This window comes from Hydra vulgaris, chromosome 11 (assembly GCF_038396675.1).
Source record: "Hydra vulgaris chromosome 11, alternate assembly HydraT2T_AEP".
NCBI lineage: Eukaryota > Metazoa > Cnidaria > Hydrozoa > Anthoathecata > Hydridae > Hydra > Hydra vulgaris.
Genome location: NC_088930.1, coordinates 24,854,861 through 24,872,633, shown reverse-complemented (window position 1 = coordinate 24,872,633; position 17,773 = coordinate 24,854,861). Strand labels below are relative to the sequence as shown.

The window sequence follows — 17,773 nt, the reverse complement described above, 5'->3', positions numbered from 1 at the left end:
TTAATATAGATTGATGAATTGATCGCTACAGCCTTGGAGGTGCGAAACAATGGCTCGGACATACCACGCTCAGATATGGCTATCCACATTAATAATTTTTTTTGGAAATTTCTCTTTTCCCTATAAAACGAACACTTTCTGGGCATGTCTTTTTGTTGTTTGTGTAGTATCCAGAATTTCCAGGCATGTTGTCCCCTGCAAAACAAAAGTATTTTTCGTCATCGATGACTAGAAGCGATTTTGTGTAATAGATTTGGTTAACTAGTTTCCTGCTTCTTTTCTTTGCCTTTATTTGTTGTTCTATAGTGTATTTTGGAGTCTTTTCACGTTTTCTATATTTAATATTCATTTTTTTTGGTGTAAATCAATCGACCAATTGTCGATTGATTTACACCGAATTTAATACCTATTTTTCTCTGACTGACCCCTTTTCGATTGTTGACAAGTCTCGTTAATTCGGCTTTCTTTTCTCTAGTCCAGGATGTCGGACGACCAGGGTGCTTTTTATCAGAAAACAATTGAACAGTTTTAAGTCTTTTTAGGTTATCATATATTGTACTTTGAGCAAATCCTTCCTTTTCAAAATGATTTACGATTTTTTTTTTATATATTAGGTTTATTTACAAAAAACATTTTGAGTCGCTTTCGAAAAGATTCTCGTTCAGCTGCATTTAACCTCATTTTAAATAATTGTGTTTCAAATAATAAAGTTTATATTTTATAGAACGTTTATGCCTACGCATAAAACCACAATTATTATGCTCAAATAATGAAATTAGGATTTGTCCGATAACTTCCGCATCACCCGTTAGCCATCTTCAATAACATCTTTAGTTGTTGGTCTCGTTTAAATATCACCATAAAATTGTTCAAACTCCGTTGAAATTATGGAGCTTTATAATTTATCTATTTTCGCTTTTTTATATGCTTACTTTATTTTGAGGAAAGATTTTTTGTTCTGGTAAACGCAATTTTATCTACAAAGAGTTTTTAAGTTGAATGTACGCTTAGCACATGAATCCTGTTTGGTAAGTGCAGTGATTGTAGGCAAATGAAAAAATGAACGTTTTTATCTTTATTTTTTATTTCATTTCATCAACTGATAGTAATCTGTCAAAATGAAAGATTTAAAGTATAATATAAAACTAAATTTTAATAAAATTTAACTTTCTCTGTCACAAACATTAGTGATGAGAGATATGAGTGGCCTCTAACCGGATAAAATTCTTCAATCTTTTGAAACATGTTCATATTATGCCAACTTTTGAGTTGCCAAAAATTGAGTCAGAGCATGATTTTTATTCTGCCCCCAACATTTGTCAAAGTACAAATGAAGTTTAGTATATTCATTAGACGAATATTATCCAGACCAAATTGTTCAGTAACATAAAGCACATCGTATGTGCCTTTGCAAGCTATACTTTGGTGTTAATATAAAGATTTTCTTCGTTAAAATAGCTCAGTATTTCAAATTGGTTTTCTTCATGAATGTTTCCGACACAGTTTTGCAGCTGAAAAAGCAAAAATGCAATTCTTGAAAAGTGGGACAGAGGTGAGCAAAAACCCTCAGGACCAACTTTTACAATGGGATGATTTATTGTTATAAATGCAATCTAGAGACTCAAAGCTAGGTAAAACAAGTATAACTTTTTCCCTTGAATGATTTTTAAGCTCAGTATATCAATTTTCCACCAAAACTAATATTTTACCTTTCAAATATAGGTCAAAAAAAAAAATCATATGAAAAAGAAACATGAGGCCATTAAGACAACTTTCGAACATTTTAATTTCTTAAAGGCATATATTAGTCAATAGACATTTATTGAAATAAGAAGAAGAAACATTTAATTTTTATTTGTGCTTTTTTTTGAATAATATTTCAAAAAAATCAATAAAGGAAAAACGGAGGGAGCATGACGGTTTAGTTCTAAAGACGAACAGAATCTCTAATACTGATAGCTCAACAACTAAGCTGATTGCTGATGTTGAAGCTTTGGCCCTTCTTCTGGGCTGATAAATAGTAGATAAGTTGGACAGTCTTTTATTTAAGTTAAATAAAAGTACACATACAGAAAAATATTACAGAGTTAACTAAGTCCTGAGATAAGGTTTTTAGAAATTTAGCTATTGCTTGATTTTGTAACCATAATGGATTAAAAAGAAACTTTTTAATTTTTTTCTTTGTTATTTTTTTAAAATAAAACAAAAATTAAACTCATTTGATTTAATCATTTACGAAGATTAAATCAAACCAAAATTATATTTCTGAAAAATAGATGCAAAAATAACCGGAAAAATTTTAGTTCATCCTAAAATTTTTTAAAAATAGTTCATTCTAAAATTATAAGTTTATTCAAAAATTTTAAATTTGATAGATGTTTAAAAAAAAAATTAAAATAATAATTGTTAAATTAAATATATATTGTTATGGACATAAGCTGTTTTTTTTTGTTGTTGTTTCGAATTCAAGAAAACAACAAATAATAAAATAATTAAATTCGAAATTATTAGTGCGGCCTACGATTATAAACAACACAAGAATTCACTGTTGATGCCTTTTCAATACAGCTTAATGTTGTTTGTCTGCTGCCAATATCGAATAAACTTGCAGCAGAATATTATGCAAGAAGAATCTCAGTCAGTGACTTGTCTCCTTTTAGCATAAATCACATATCGCTCATCACTAGTTTCAATGCATACCAAGTATCAGATTGATCTCCTTTTAGCGTGAAATTATAAACTTACACCACAGGATACCAAAACACTACTTATTTCAATTTTGTGACTGAATTGCCTTTACCATGAACAGATTACGTTTTGTATATCGGAAAAGGCAATTTTATAAAAATTCCACAAATATCATGAGTTTGTTAAACACTATTAGTGTTGTGCAAGGGTTTGAAATGCCTTGTATCTTACATTATGGACAACCAAAGAGGTTGCTTGCATACTTTGTAAATATTGCATCATAAAACGATACGCTAGTTTTGTGAATACAATTTAGTTTAGTTTTTAACATAATAAAAAATCATGGTATAATAAAACAGATTTAGGAATAATTTGCACAGATCATTCCTAAATCCGTAACAAACTGCCGTAATTTCAAATCACCTTTCCCCCAATTCTATTTACTGAAGAAGCGGAAGCTAACTTCTAACATTTTTTGGAAAAAACGGCTACAAACAACTCTTTTTCAATAAAATATTAAGTATTTTTTATGGCTTAGTCAATCCTTTAGAAAGCATAGTCAGTGTTTTTGGTGCTCAAGGTAAAAAATTTTTTTCTCTTTTATAAAATTTATTTAATCCGAACAAAAAAATAAATTAAAAAACTTGCAAATAAAACCTTCAAACCATCAGAAGACGTTTGATGAAATTTAAGATACATCATTAAGTTTTTGGAGTTAAAATTAATTAAGGAGCTTATAAAAGAATTCTTATACAAATATTGTCAAAATTTTTATACATTTCTTTGGATACACCTAAATTTTTTCAATTCTTTTATTTCTCTTTTTAAATCGTTAATCTCAGAAATAATAACTTCATTAATCTTTTTGATATCTTTTAAGTGAGATAATGATAGCATTATAGTCATACTGTTACTTTGAAGAACGTGCTCCATGTTGACATAAGGGTGTCGAATATCTGAAAATGATCTTGCAGCTAGTATGAGTTTTATAATTGTAATAAAATTGAAGGCCAACTTATACTCTACTTGAATATCTGACGACCAGTCATTATAATCCTGGTTTTTTTGGAAAATATCTACCAGTTCTTCAAATCCATTTAGGTCTTTAGAATTTCTTTTAAGTCCAAATAATTTATCACTTATGTCTCCTTCAGTATACTTTATTTTGGATTTCGGTAGTAAGTTCATAAAATTACTTGCAAAATTCTTTTGGTAATTCGTATTTGCTTTTTCTTTGGCTGCAACACTTTTCATAACGAAGTAACTCCATGTAGCTTTTATTTTTGAGTTTCTTACAGCATAACATCTCCAGGCACATTGGATTAGAAGTGCAGCTGGGTTCTTGACCTTGAAGGTACCTTTTTCTTTCTTTTGCTTGGAAACTTGCAAAGCAAATCCGGATCCTAAAATACCAGCAGGTAAAGCTAGAAAAGCACACCCGACCATAGCTAAAAATCCAGCAACCATTTTGCCGTACCATGTATGAGGAGTGTAATCTCCATACCCTATTGTTGTAAATGTTATGATTCCCCAGTATAAACTGGTTAACATATTGTTCATCTTTCCATTTAAATTTTTATTACTGCTTTCTGTAAGAAAAATAACATAAGACCCTAGCAAGAGAATCACAGCGCAAAAGAAGTAGCACGTTAAAAGCTCTTTTCTGTGACTATAAATAGCATTCCACATAGTGTGTAAATCCCTTCTTGTTCTATCCATTCTCAAAAGCCGAAGTATATGAAAAAATCTTGCATACCGAAGAAAATCCACATTTGATCTGGTGTCACACAAAAAAACAGTAAAAGCAGATGTAACTATAACAATAAGATCAATTATCATATAAAAATTTTTCAGATATAATAATTTTCCATGTAATTTCCGGTACTTGACATTAGAACTGCAAACATATATTCGAATAAAGAACTCTACACTAAAAATTATCAAAAGAACAAGCTCGTAAATAAACAACGTATAGTGAATGTCAAAACTTACTTCCAAATCGGTTTTGGTAGACACAATTGTAAGAGCCAGATTTCCAACTATTAAAAGGAGGATGACAACATGGTAAATGTAAGATAACTTTGTTTTCGGTTTATCGAAAAAGTTGTACACAAGCAACTTTATCTTGTGACAATATTTATTTCCTGAAAAAGTTGACATACTTATCTACATTTATTAACTTATTTGTTAATTTATTTTCATATTTTTTAGAGCAATGTGTTTTTAATTAAACTATAACTAAAATAATACTCGTATATTTCTTAAGATTTTTATCAAGATATACACAAGCAAACTTTTTTTCAATGAGTAATTAAAACCGCATTATTAAAAACGTTTTCAAATTGTTTGATGCGTAAGAAAATGCGTATTCGTAAAAAATAATGACTGTTTCCTTCAAACAACAGGAAACTTTAAACAATCATTTTACTTGGAATTAGTGTAGGAAAAACTGTAACTAGAGAAAAGGTCGGGAGGGGCTAATTTACCCAGTTCTAACTACTCTAAAACTGCGCGAACTACTTGCTTTAGCAGAGGAGGTGGTAAAGACAAGATAAACTAATGACTTTGAATTGAATTGTGTAATTGCAATAAAAAACACTGATAACTCTCTGTTATAGTTTTTTTTGGAATGCGTCAATTTATATATATATTCATTTTATTAGAAAAAAAAAGTTAAAGTTACATCCAGTGTGCACCCAACGTTAAAATTGACGTAAAACACCAAAATAATGACAAAGAAAGTTATATTTGACGTCGGTTGTAAACTAAGAGTATTTAAGAAACAACAAATAAGTTTGCAGATCGTATTTATAATTGATGCTGGCTTTTTTAATGAATCTTTTTTTTTTTCATTTGAAGTCTTTGGATCCAGTTGTTGGACAAAACATATCTTGTTGAAAAGATGCCTAGTACATTCATAATGTTTTATCAAAACTATTTTCTATATAAAAATAAATACTTTTCTTAGAAAATGCTATTATTGAGTTATTTTTATCCAAACCATTTTCTTGTTTTTGTCAAAACTAACTTTTCTAAGGTTTGTTCCGATGTGTTTAACACAACGGAAAAAACCTTATTGTAACTGCTTTATTGTAAGCGTGGCCAAATATTTTATGTTGTAAGAAAAGTACTAAATTAACCAATTTATATTTTGGTTAACATCTTACCATTTTTTCTACAAAAAATAATTATCTAAAACAAAATACTTTAGTCTTTTAGTAAAAAAGTAGAATTTTGTACTAAAAAAATAATTTTTTTTTAGTAAGAAATCTTTTTAAACAATATTTTTTTGGCACAGTACATTTTCAAACTTTTAAAAAAGTTCTGTCTTAAGTTAACTTAACTACTGTAAAGTGTACTCAGAGGCGTTTCTAGGAATAAAATGGGGGTATGGGGGAGGGTGTGTTCTTTAAAAGTACCAACTATTTTCTAAAAATGAGAAAACGTTTAAAATCACTCGATTCACTTGAAAATCGCCTTATTAGTGGGTGGGGGTGGGTATAATGAGAGATTTAACACTCTGTCTTTTTTTAACAGACTGTCCTTTTTCTATCTATACCATATTTTTCTGCTGTCTTCCAAGTGATAGTTTATTAATTTATTGGTCATTGAGTGCGGCATTTAGTGCATTGAAATTGGAGTTTTTTTATTTGTGTGTTTCTTATATAATTTCGTGGGATTTTCAGCAAATAAAATAACTAAATAAATTTTAAAGTGGTTAAGTCTGTATCATCAATTTCGTGGGATTTTTAGCAAATATTTAAGTCTGTATTATTAATTTCGTGGGATTTTTAGCAAATATTCAAATCTGTATTACTAATTTTATAAATAACTATTAAAGCTTACGACAACTCTAGACTTAAACATAAATAAACTTAATTGTTAATAATCATCAAAATAGTCATTATAAAACCTAAATAAATTTGTTAAAAAAGTTTTGAGTGCAAAATATATTTATTATAAATGTAATTTTGGGGTAAAACACCGTTATGAGTTTTTTCTTGTGAGCATTAAACGTTTTAATAATGTGTTAAGTAAGCGCAAAAAAGTGCCTAAGTTTGAATAAGTCTTGAATAATTCTTAAAAACAATGGTTTCAGAACGTTCGTTGGACGTCTTACAGACGTTCTACGGACTTTAGACGTCCATAAAACGTTATAGAGACGTCTTATAGACATCTGTGACCGCTGGGAAATCAAGGTTACGTTTATGTAACATGAGTATAAGTTTAGCAGTCATGGCTGGTGGTAGCCGTGGTAGTGGTTAAATGCTTTAGAAGCAAGAGATCCAGGGTTCGAAGCGAGCTTTGGCCATGTTTCGCCATCGGTAAGAAAGAAAGTGTGAACTTCCTATTTAAATGCTCTTCCGCAGTGCTATGTGACAAAACCGTTAGGCCTTCTTAGGGCACCTAAAACAAAAAATTGAAATATATTGGTGCATTAGCGATATGCTTAACATATTCAAGAAAATACAAAAAAATAAGCAGATTGATAAAAAAACTTACAATAGCAAAACAATTCAAAACAATTATTGCAGAGAAATGGAAACCAAAAGCCTAAATCATAGTCATAAAAACATAAGGTGTGAGCGGTCAATGTTTTTGGCATCTGAAGAAATATATGAAAACAAGTATTTCTTCAAGGAAAAGTTTTACTTATATCTAATAACCACAAATTAAATATTGATAAAATTAAAGGGAATTAAAAATATTGATAAAATCATGTTAAAAACACTTTTAGACAACATTGAAAATTGTAGTCTACAATAAAAAAGAGTTTGATTTTCCAAACAACAGATGTTTGAATATTGCAAACTCTCAAATGCTGAAGTTTCCTTATTTCATAAAACAAGGAAACTGTTAAAACAGTATCTATAAAGTTAGAAATTTTATAAATTGTTAAGAAAATAGTCCAAGAAGAAAACCGATATTAAAAGCAAAATCGGGTTGCGTTTGCCAAAAATTGGCAAAATACATGGCTGTAAGAAACTAGAAAGCACGATGACTTATCAAGGAAGTAGAGCTAAAATCTTCACTGTTAAAAATTTTCCCATAGATTCAACGAAATAAATATAGCAACAAAGAGACAATGCCTTCTCTCTTAAAACTTACCGTTTCCGTTGCTTCTATTTTCCGCACGAGAGAAAGTCAGACAGCAAAGAGACACTATTTTCTCCTTAAAATATACGGTTTCCGTATTTCTCCTTTTTTTGTGTGTGTGTGGATAATCCTAATGTTTTTTATACAGAACAAAGGATACGGCATTTGATTTGATACCGAAAACAAACAAAGGATGTGGCATTCGATAGGATACCGAAAAGCTTTTTAAAAATTTAAAAGAGTTTAAGAAATTGAAAGTAAAAATGTAAATACAATATAAAAGAAATGAGGATCTTTAAGCTTTAAATGCTTAATACCCACACAAAAAAGATAAAAGAAAATCTTTAATAATATATTGATGTAGTTAATATAAATTATAAAAGTTATAAATATGTATTTTGATCTGTTTTAACTACTGCTGCTCCGTCCAAAAATTCGTTTACAAAGCTCAAAACTTTTGGATGTGTTCCGACCAGGGCCGGATTAAAACATTTCTAGATTTGCAGCTCCAGGCCTATAGGCCCGTAAATATAGAAATGTCTTAATTAAATATATGAGGGCTTTATGTTGCGTTTACCAAAAAATACCAAGCATTAACAAAGCTATTCAAAAGGGGCCAGAATTACACTTATTTTGATTAGCTTCTGACCTTTAATCTGTAGCTTGTATTTGTCTCCTTGGAAAGGGTAATTTTTTGAAAAGGTCAACCGAATATTGTCTGTAATTTTTTTTTTTTTCTGGACTTTTTTAAATTTGTTGTTTTGATATTTTAAGTAGCAACCAGTTTCAACATGTTTTCGATGCTTCTATCTTTAAGAAATTGGTCTTTTACTGTCTCAGCGACATCTGGAAAAGCTCAATATTTGGCTTGTTTTTGGGGCTGCAATCTCATCAGCTCCCGGATCTGACGTACTTTGCTCATCTTTTAATTTGATTGGTTTTCCTTTTTCTGGATTCATATAGCAATACATATGCATAAAAACTAGATTTGTATTATATTATTAATAAATCATTGTTGATAGTGCTTAGAATATTATAAATCATTTTTTGCATGTTTCCAATTAAGATAATAAAATTATAAGTATTGCAATAGCAGTAACTTTTAGTTTATATATACCTTTAAATAAGTAACTTGAGCTTCAATATAAAAAAAAATATTTAAATAAAATCTGATTTTTCAAGGTTTGATGAAGTTTTCATTTGAATTCACTGTAGAAATTCAAACCGAAATTTCAAATTATTTGTAATTAAAGCTATGTTGACGAATTAAATTTTGTAACTAAAGTAAATATAAACAAATATAAACAGCTTACTAAAAAGTAACAACTAACTAAAAAGTAACAACTAACTAAAAAGTAACAACTTGCTATTAAGTAACAACTTACTATTTAGTAACAACTTACTAATAAATAACAACTTAATAGTAAGTTGTTATTCTGATATTGATGGTTTTGTCGTGAAAATTGGAGTGTTTCAGGGTTCTATGCTCAGTCCTTTGCTTTTTATTTTTGTCTCTCTAAAGAGTTCTTATATAGCTATTCTATACATATGAATTGTGGTTGACAGAGACAATAAAAATAACTAAGCTATTAATGCGAATAGTTTAGTGTTGGAAAAATGGAATTGAGTAAAAGGGCCTAAAATGAACATAAATAAGACAATAGTTGCCTTGACAATAGTTATGCCTTTTAAAGTTAAAAACGAGCAAGCAGAAAAGATATGCAATTTGTAGGAGAAATACTCCACAACACGTGAAGTATGTGATCACAAATTGTAATATCTGGAAATGCTTCAGATCTTTACATTTACATTTTTCTGGTCTTTACATTTTTAACTCATAGAACACAATAGTTGTTATTAAAATTAAATACTGAATTCGATTAAAAAAAAAAAACTTTTGCATTGATCTTGAAGTTGAAATTAGAACTTTTATTTTGAAAAAAAATTATAACCTTTTCTTAAAATGCATTGTATGTATATGATCCTTTAGTTTTAATAGTGATAGTGTAGAGTCTTCAAGTAAAATGATCACCTCATTATCACTGTTATTGCTTTTATCGGGTCGTTTGCTGTTTTTATTATTTTCACCGTATGATTTTAATTGTATATAAAATTTGATTCATTTATTTTGATTTGATGGGAAAAGCTTTTGTTTTTGGATGCTCAGTTGCCATGCACTCTCGTTTTTTTAAATTTCTTATTTTAGAAGCCCCATCCCGTTTCGAATTTTCGTTCCATATTGAAACAAACAAGAAACTCTAAATACTAGAATTTTTCCTGAATATAATAAAACCATGTCCTTCAAACTGTTTGCGTAATTTACGCTTAACCTTTATTCATAAATTTTCAACGTTTTGAGTGAGTGTTTCGTTAACTACAGGGTTGTTAACAAAGATTCGTTGACGTATGTTAATTAGATTCCGTTGTTTAAGTTTTTCATTCCAACAAATGATGCCTATTTGTCTGAAATAACTGCCAGGTGCGTAATAAAAAAGTATAACAGAAAAGACAAACTTTTTATTACAACAAAAAATAAATTCTTTTACAAAAAAGTTTATAAATAAAAATTGTTTTTTATCATGTCTAAAGTAATTTTATGCAAAACGGATACCTTTTTTCTCAATAACATTTTCAATTCAACCTCTGAATCCATGGCACGTCTTCTGGATGTAATTTCTCACAATACAATCCCAGGCCCTTACAAGTGAGATTTTTAGAGCTCTATTGTTTGGGTGGGATTTCGCAAAAACACCTGAATCAAGTTTAGCCTAAAATAAGTAGTCCAGAGAATCAACATTTGGAGGAGCACATTAGTTTTTTGGCCAGAAATTCGGCATATTTTTTTCAAGATAGGTTTGTGTCTTTTTGGTGGTGTGGCATGGTGTTCCATTTTAGGTAAACATAGCTTTCATATTTTTATCATAAGTTCCTTCTATCCAAGACTGGACATGGCTCTACAGAATGTTTATTTAAGCAGTAATGTTTAGTTTTTCCTCTTCTTTTACAAACACAAGAGATATTGTTTGTAAAAAGTGCAAATACGGTGACCTGGCTAGGATGTTTTGTGAAGTAATCTGGAAGTTCAGTTTGGTTGCCTTTAACAATAACACGGTTGTTTCTGCTATTTGAGACACAATCCAGTATAAAAAATATATTTTCATCAAAGTAGAGTAAAACCTTTGTGCCTTTCTTAAACGAGGTCAAGATTCGTTTGCTTTTTTAAAGTTTGTTGGCCTAACTACTTTAAAGCAGTAACAAACCGAGTTGCTGTGGCTAAAGATCTTCCCCTAATATCACATTATATGAGGTTTCTCATTGTTGTCTCTGACATGTCGAGACTCAATGAGAAACCTCATTTAGTACAGCTACTTTTAATAAAATGTCAATGTATTCAATAACATTATTGACAAATCTAATGTAATGAGAAATGATAAATATCTTTGGGTATGTTTTAAAAACAAAGAATCAAAAAATTATTACAACTTTTATTGTGAAAAACAGAACAAAAATAAAAAAAGCTTTGGTTATATTGTTGTAAGCAACTCGTCGAATGCTATTGATAAAAGCCATACTGTTGCAAAAAACTATTACAGAATTAGATTCAATTATATTAAATGGGAAAATTTTTTTATAAATTTAGACTAGTGGACAAATTGCTTAACATTTATTTAACATATAGATATGGATAAATGGTTGAAGCTAAAAGTCAAATAGATGTTTCAGGTGGGGAACTAGAAGTTAAAGACAAATAAGAGAAAAATCTGTTATAAAAATCCTATTAATTATTTTTGTAATCGAGAACATCCTATTCCTATTTTGTCTGACAGTTGCAACAAGTTTCACAAATCAGAAAAATTTGTAAGTTTTTTCGATAATCTCCAGTAATAAACATCATTTTTTAAAATTATATTAAATTAAAAAAAAAGGAAAAGATTTCAATTTAACTTCTAACTATAAAACAAGGTGAAATAATATAGAAGGTAATGATTGGTAGAATTCTTATATCTTGTATGAGGAATGAAGCCTAATATTCTAAACCTTTTGAACTTCATATAGCCTTGGATCCAATTTGTCAAGCAGTTGAAGGCTTAAAGCAACATGATGCCATTTATAAAACCAAGCTCTGTTACTAATGAACGAGTATTTTCAATTAAAGGCATTATTGTGTCAGAAATAAGAATATGACAAAGTCACCGTTCAGTTAACATTTTATGTTTTTTAAAAACCTTTCCTTAAGAAAAATTAAAATTAGAAGTAAAAATAATATGTAATGCACGTAATTTAATTTTTTTGGTTTTGGTTTTTTTTTTTTTTTTTTTTTTTTCTTTGATTCTCTTTTTTGCTTTTTTCATTTAAACTTTTTTCATTTAAAAACTTTTAATTTTATTTATTAATCTTAATTTAGTTTTATTTATTTATTTTAAGCATTCAAATCTTTAAAAATGTTTGGGAAACAATGATTTCGTTAAATTAAAACAAAAATATTTTTTTTAAAATAAAAAAATACTTTTTCACGAAAATTTAAAAACCGGTTAAAACTGTTTTTTTTTAATCGAAAATTTGGAATTCAAAAACCGGTTTTTCAAGAAGTCATTTTTAAATAAACCCTAATCTGAATGATTTTGTTGTAAAGAAATTAGAGTATAGTTTTAATGGCCAGCAGTGCCATAAAAACGACATCAGCTAAGTCTCAGTTTTAATGATGCGGAGCCAGCTCAGAATGTTAGAATATAGATGTAGTTAAAAAGTCCAAAAATCTTAATTTTTTATTTATGGGTTTTAGGGGTTTCAACAGTTTTACACTTCAGTTATTAGAACATCAGAAAAAAATAAAACGAGAAATGCTTTTTTTTAAATACTAGTTTGTTTCCACTCAACATCAATACAATTGTTTTATCAAAGTTAAAAATTGCTGATACTTTTAAATTACTATAACCACAATCTGATACTTTATCATTTTAATCGGCACCAGTATCTCAGCACCTGTCTTTTGAATATACACTAATAACATCTAACATCAGCATTGAGTCAACTCCATAATCAACTCGCCTGTTACTCAACAGCAACTCGCCTGCAACCAATATTTAATATTGTAGCAACTCAGACTATTTATGATTAAATTCAAAAAGAACTGGTTTGGAATAGGATGGTTTTTTATTGTTTAATTTTTTTTAAATTTTTTATTGTTTAATTCCGAAAAATTTTTTTTTTGGAAAAAAGAGATGTGCGCTATTTAGAACTTGGTTACTAGGTATATTATGACCAAATATATCAGAATTTTTAAATATAAACGGTTATAAGTGCTTGGTGTAAAACTTCAAATTTTTGATTTTTTTTGATTTTTTGCTATTTTTACAATAAAACCTTTCAATATTAGAAAAAAAAATTATGTTAAGCATGCATCATATTAAAAATTTTGTGAAATATGTGTTGCATGTGTTGAAGAATTGTGAATAGAAATGTTGAACAAATATCACAAGCACTTCAAATCTGATTTAGCTAGGTTTTAGAAAGATTTTTATTCAACGTTTTTCTGTGGTTTTTTGCAACCAACAAAACATTCTGCTTCATATCTTCATTTCGGTATGACATAATAAAGTCTTGGATCAGTTTTATATTTCTTTCTGTTGTGCAGACTACCATATTTTTTACAAAAAACTTAAAGTTGTCTAAAACAGTCAAGTCCCCTTGTGCAGCTAACTTAACCTGGTCATGGGTAACCTTAGCTAAGCAAAACAAAATCCAGCTCTGATCACCAACTAAATTTGATAGTGTTGTAGACGATGTCATTACAGGCATTTCAATTTTACCCTTCATGAATTCTTCAGGAACAGGAAACTGTAACAGTTTTTGGAGTATATTCTTCTTCTCATCTTTTTCAACATCATTATCAACTAAAGCCATTACAATTAGCTGCTGACTTAAATACCAGGTATGATTTTGCATGATTTTCAGTATTGATTGAGAAAACTCGGGATATTCTTTATATAAATCAAACACATCTTTGAATGCTGTTAAATAATTAACTGGTGCTTTAATACTAAGCTTTTGAAAAACCAAGGACAGTATGTTAAAGCTTGGTTTTTAAAAAGCTAAGCTTTTGAAAAACCAAGGACAGTATGTTAAAGATATAAGTAAAGAAGCTGTTTTAACCATCTTCTTCTCCTTTTTATTCATGATGTTTGAGATGTTCTTTGTCATTTCTAATGTAAGCAAATAAATTGCATCTGCCATAAACCTTGCTGCATGGCAAGCTCCTGGCTGATGAAATTTTATAGCAGGAACATGACCACCAAGGTAGTAAACATATAACTGACAAAGATTATTGTAGTCTCCTCTTTTGAAAATATTTTCATGAAGCGCAGTTTCCCCAAACTTTAATGCTGCCTTGGCTGTATTATACACAGGTGATCCAATCTCTAAAGAAGTCCAGTTAAACTTAACCAGATTGTCTGATGATGTGTCTATCTTGTCAACAATTGTTGACCAAGCCTTCTGTAAGCGCACATAAATTTCTCTTCTCGGAGACTTGGTTTCGGCGCCAGTAAGAGCAGTCATACAATGTTTAATATGTACTTCAATAATATGGTGACGACACATGCACCATACAAGACTTGTATTAAGGATAGTTGATAGGATTGTAACTGCTCCCGCAAATTTTCCAGTGTTGGATGCAGTTGTGTCGCAGCAAACACCAATGATATTGTCGACAATATCATAGTATTCCAAGAGATTAAGGATTAAATTTGCCTACTCGGACCCAGTTGAATTTTTTGCCTGCACTATGCCAAGCAAAAAATCATCTCTACATTCCAAATCTGGGCTAGCTACACTAACTGCAATTCTCTCACAGTTAACTGTCAGATCATTCTCTTCTTCCAGCTGTCTAACAAGTTTCCCATCGAAATGGACTATAAGTTTTTTCTTTTTAAAACATCAACAAGATCCTGTCATAGTGTTTCTCCTAAATTAATTAAATTATACATTTAAAATAATAGAGATAATAAAAAAAATAAACTTAACCACTTAGATGAATAATATTTACCAAGATTTTCAATAATTCTGTATCTTTTTCTGTGTATAGTAGATCTTGATAAATTAATCTCATGCAAGTCAACACCTGCTTTATTGCAGATAGCAGAAATTATAGCAGTCTGGGGCCTAACACCGATTCTATACCAAACGCTAACAGCAGAAGTAGCTTCAATTAGTTCATCTGGAGTTAACTCTAAAATTATTTTCGATTTTTTTGATTTGAATACATCATATTCAGAATCATCACTTTCTTAACATAAAATGGAACTTTCAAATGGGCTAACATCATCTTCAAATTCAATTTGTCCATCCAAAGCTTTGTCATTACTTTTCTCGTCTGTTGATTTCTGTAATCTGTCAAATGTTTGCAAAGTCCTTTTTCCTTTGGTATTCGTAGAAGACTACATCTTCTTTCTTTGCATCTTCGGTTCTTCTCTGATCTTTCATTATCATGTCAATTATTGTAGGAACAGATATATCACTGATATATAATATATTACATAGCTGAAGTTACTAAAAAACAAGATAAGCCTATAATAATTTTTTTGCGTGTAAAATTTACCTAACAGATCTTCCACTAATAATGTTGTACGTAAAACCACGTTTTGTTGCACGTAAAACCAGCTTTTATCCAGATACAGTGACAGCTGAAGTTACGCATCTATTGATTGATCTTTTGCATGCTCTATACTGGCAAACTAGACTTCTGGTTCCTGTTTTTGTTGGACAAGCAATAATTTTTTTGCTGGACTGAAATCTGGTGCTCCTACATAAAAGAGAATTAACTGAAATATATAATTATATTCATGAACTGTAGGTTAAGTAAATAATTTAGAAAAAAACTAGATATTAAAATTACCTAGAAGATTTTAAAAAGTGAAAGTATTGCAGGATATTTCTAACACTGGGCAGCTGGTTGACTGGAAGCTCATTTATGGGATATTTTAACAGATATAGAGATCGTCTTAAACTGCTTTGAACACTGTACTTTTCTTTTTCCCCTCGTCCTTTATTGCTGGATTTTTTTACTGTACAACCCATTTTTAACAATATATTTAATTATGAAACTAAAAACTTTTAAACAGTTTTAAATCACATGTATATTAAAGTAATCAAAATTTTATAAGTAAAAAATAGCAATGATCAATAAAATACCAATAATCAAGAAAAAAAGTGAAATATACAGTTGAATAAAAGTAAAAGATGACTACTTTAAAAAATTGTATTAAAAAAATCCTACTTTTGAATAAATTTCATCTTTTTTACATCACATGTACAATTAAAATAATAAAAACTTAAATAACATGACAAAATTGACATTTTTTAAAAATTTCAAGTTTTACACCAAGCTCTTACATTTGTCTCAGATCAATATTTTTTATTTCCTCTTTTTACATATAAGAGCCAAGTTTTTTGATAGCGCACAAAAAAAATTTTTTTTTGGGACACCTTAATATACATATATATATATATATATATATATATATATATATATATATATATATATATATATATATATATATATATATATATATATATATATATATATATATTTTGCATCAATATAGTTAGGAATTCTTCAATGCAACAATAATTTTCTATAGCAACTAAAAGGTGATTAAATAGTGCAAATGCAGAAATAAACAACAACAAAATAAATAAACTTTTAAAAGCTACCTTATATCAAACTTGTTGTAAAATACTTAATATTATAATAATACGTGGAAACTATTATATTTAACCCCCTTTTTAAACATATTAAGCACACGAAAGGGTGTTAGATTTAGCAATGTTAATATTTATTTAAAAAAAAAATTAAGAAAACTAAAATTTATATGTACATACGAGTAAGAGTAGATAGGTGGATTCACCAACATACTCTAGCTCGTTTATTTAGACATTTCTTAAACTACTTGCAATGACACAAAATATGAGATTGTAACTTCATATTCAAATAAATACAGTTAACTTCAAAATTAATTTAATGTTTAAAAATATATATATTAGTTTTTTAAAATTTTACATAAAATACATTTCTTACTAAAACATTAGTTTTTTAAGTTAAACTTTAACATGTAGATTTAGTTACAATTTAAAAAGGAAATCCATTTACAACAAAAACCCAAATACTGTAGGTATGTACCTATGATGCGAAATTATAATCTGGAACCATGGTTTGTAACCTTCATATTGTTTAAGTAAATCTTATTAAAAAATTTAGTTTCCAAAACATTTAGTGTTTTTGGGGGCGCTTTTAGAATGAATATCGATGTGAGATTAAAGTTGATGTGAGATTAAAAAGAGAATAAACATTACAAGCAAACTTTTTTTCAAAAAAATTTTTTAAATAAACTAACTTCTTTTTATTTTTAAAGTTTTTTTTACAGTCTTGCATATTCATGCATAACATTTTTGAATAAAGCCTAACACATAAATGTATAAGATTTATGGACTTGTAGCTTAATATAAAAAAAAAAAAAAGTTAACAAAAAGTTGGTGTAGAAAAAAACTTGAAATTTTAAAAAAATAACCTTATTTTGAGGCCTTCATATTCATTCAAGCCATTTCACCTTCTTTTTAATATTCTCATCTGTTTTAAATATTATAACATATTAAAAAAGTTTATAGAGTGCTTGTGTTAAACTTTTGCTAGAGGGAATTAAAACTAACCGAAGGCGGGTGAAGGTAATTAAGTAGAGATAATTGGAGCTAATTGAAAAACGATGAAAAGTTTTTAATGATTTTATTAAAATTCATTTTGCTGACTACTCTTTTTTTATGTTTATATTGTTACATGATAAACATTTTATTTTTATATTGTTGTTTAATTGAATGTCAATTTTTTTATTTTAAAATTGGTTTCGACGATGTATTTTTTACATCTAAAAAACATTAAAAATTTTTTTCAAAAAGTATTAAATGCAATAAACATATGTAAAAAACTAAAAAAATA

General features: G+C 28.6%; 1 protein-coding gene across 1 annotated transcript; it reads right to left on the bottom strand.

Moving 5' to 3' along the window:
• Positions 1-3,459: 3,459 nt before the first annotated feature.
• On the bottom strand, positions 3,460-4,845 carry LOC100206238 (potassium voltage-gated channel subfamily KQT member 2-like). Its single transcript, XM_065809443.1, has one exon. The coding sequence runs from the start codon at positions 4,525-4,527 to the stop codon at positions 3,460-3,462; it is 1,068 nt and encodes a 355-aa protein (XP_065665515.1). The 5' UTR covers positions 4,528-4,845.
• Positions 4,846-17,773: the final 12,928 nt, after the last annotated feature.

Excerpts from the sequence above, each read along its gene's own strand:
- LOC100206238 (XM_065809443.1), bottom strand. The coding sequence starts at position 4,527 with ATGATAATTGATCTTATTGTTATAGTTACATCTGCTTTTACTGTTTTT.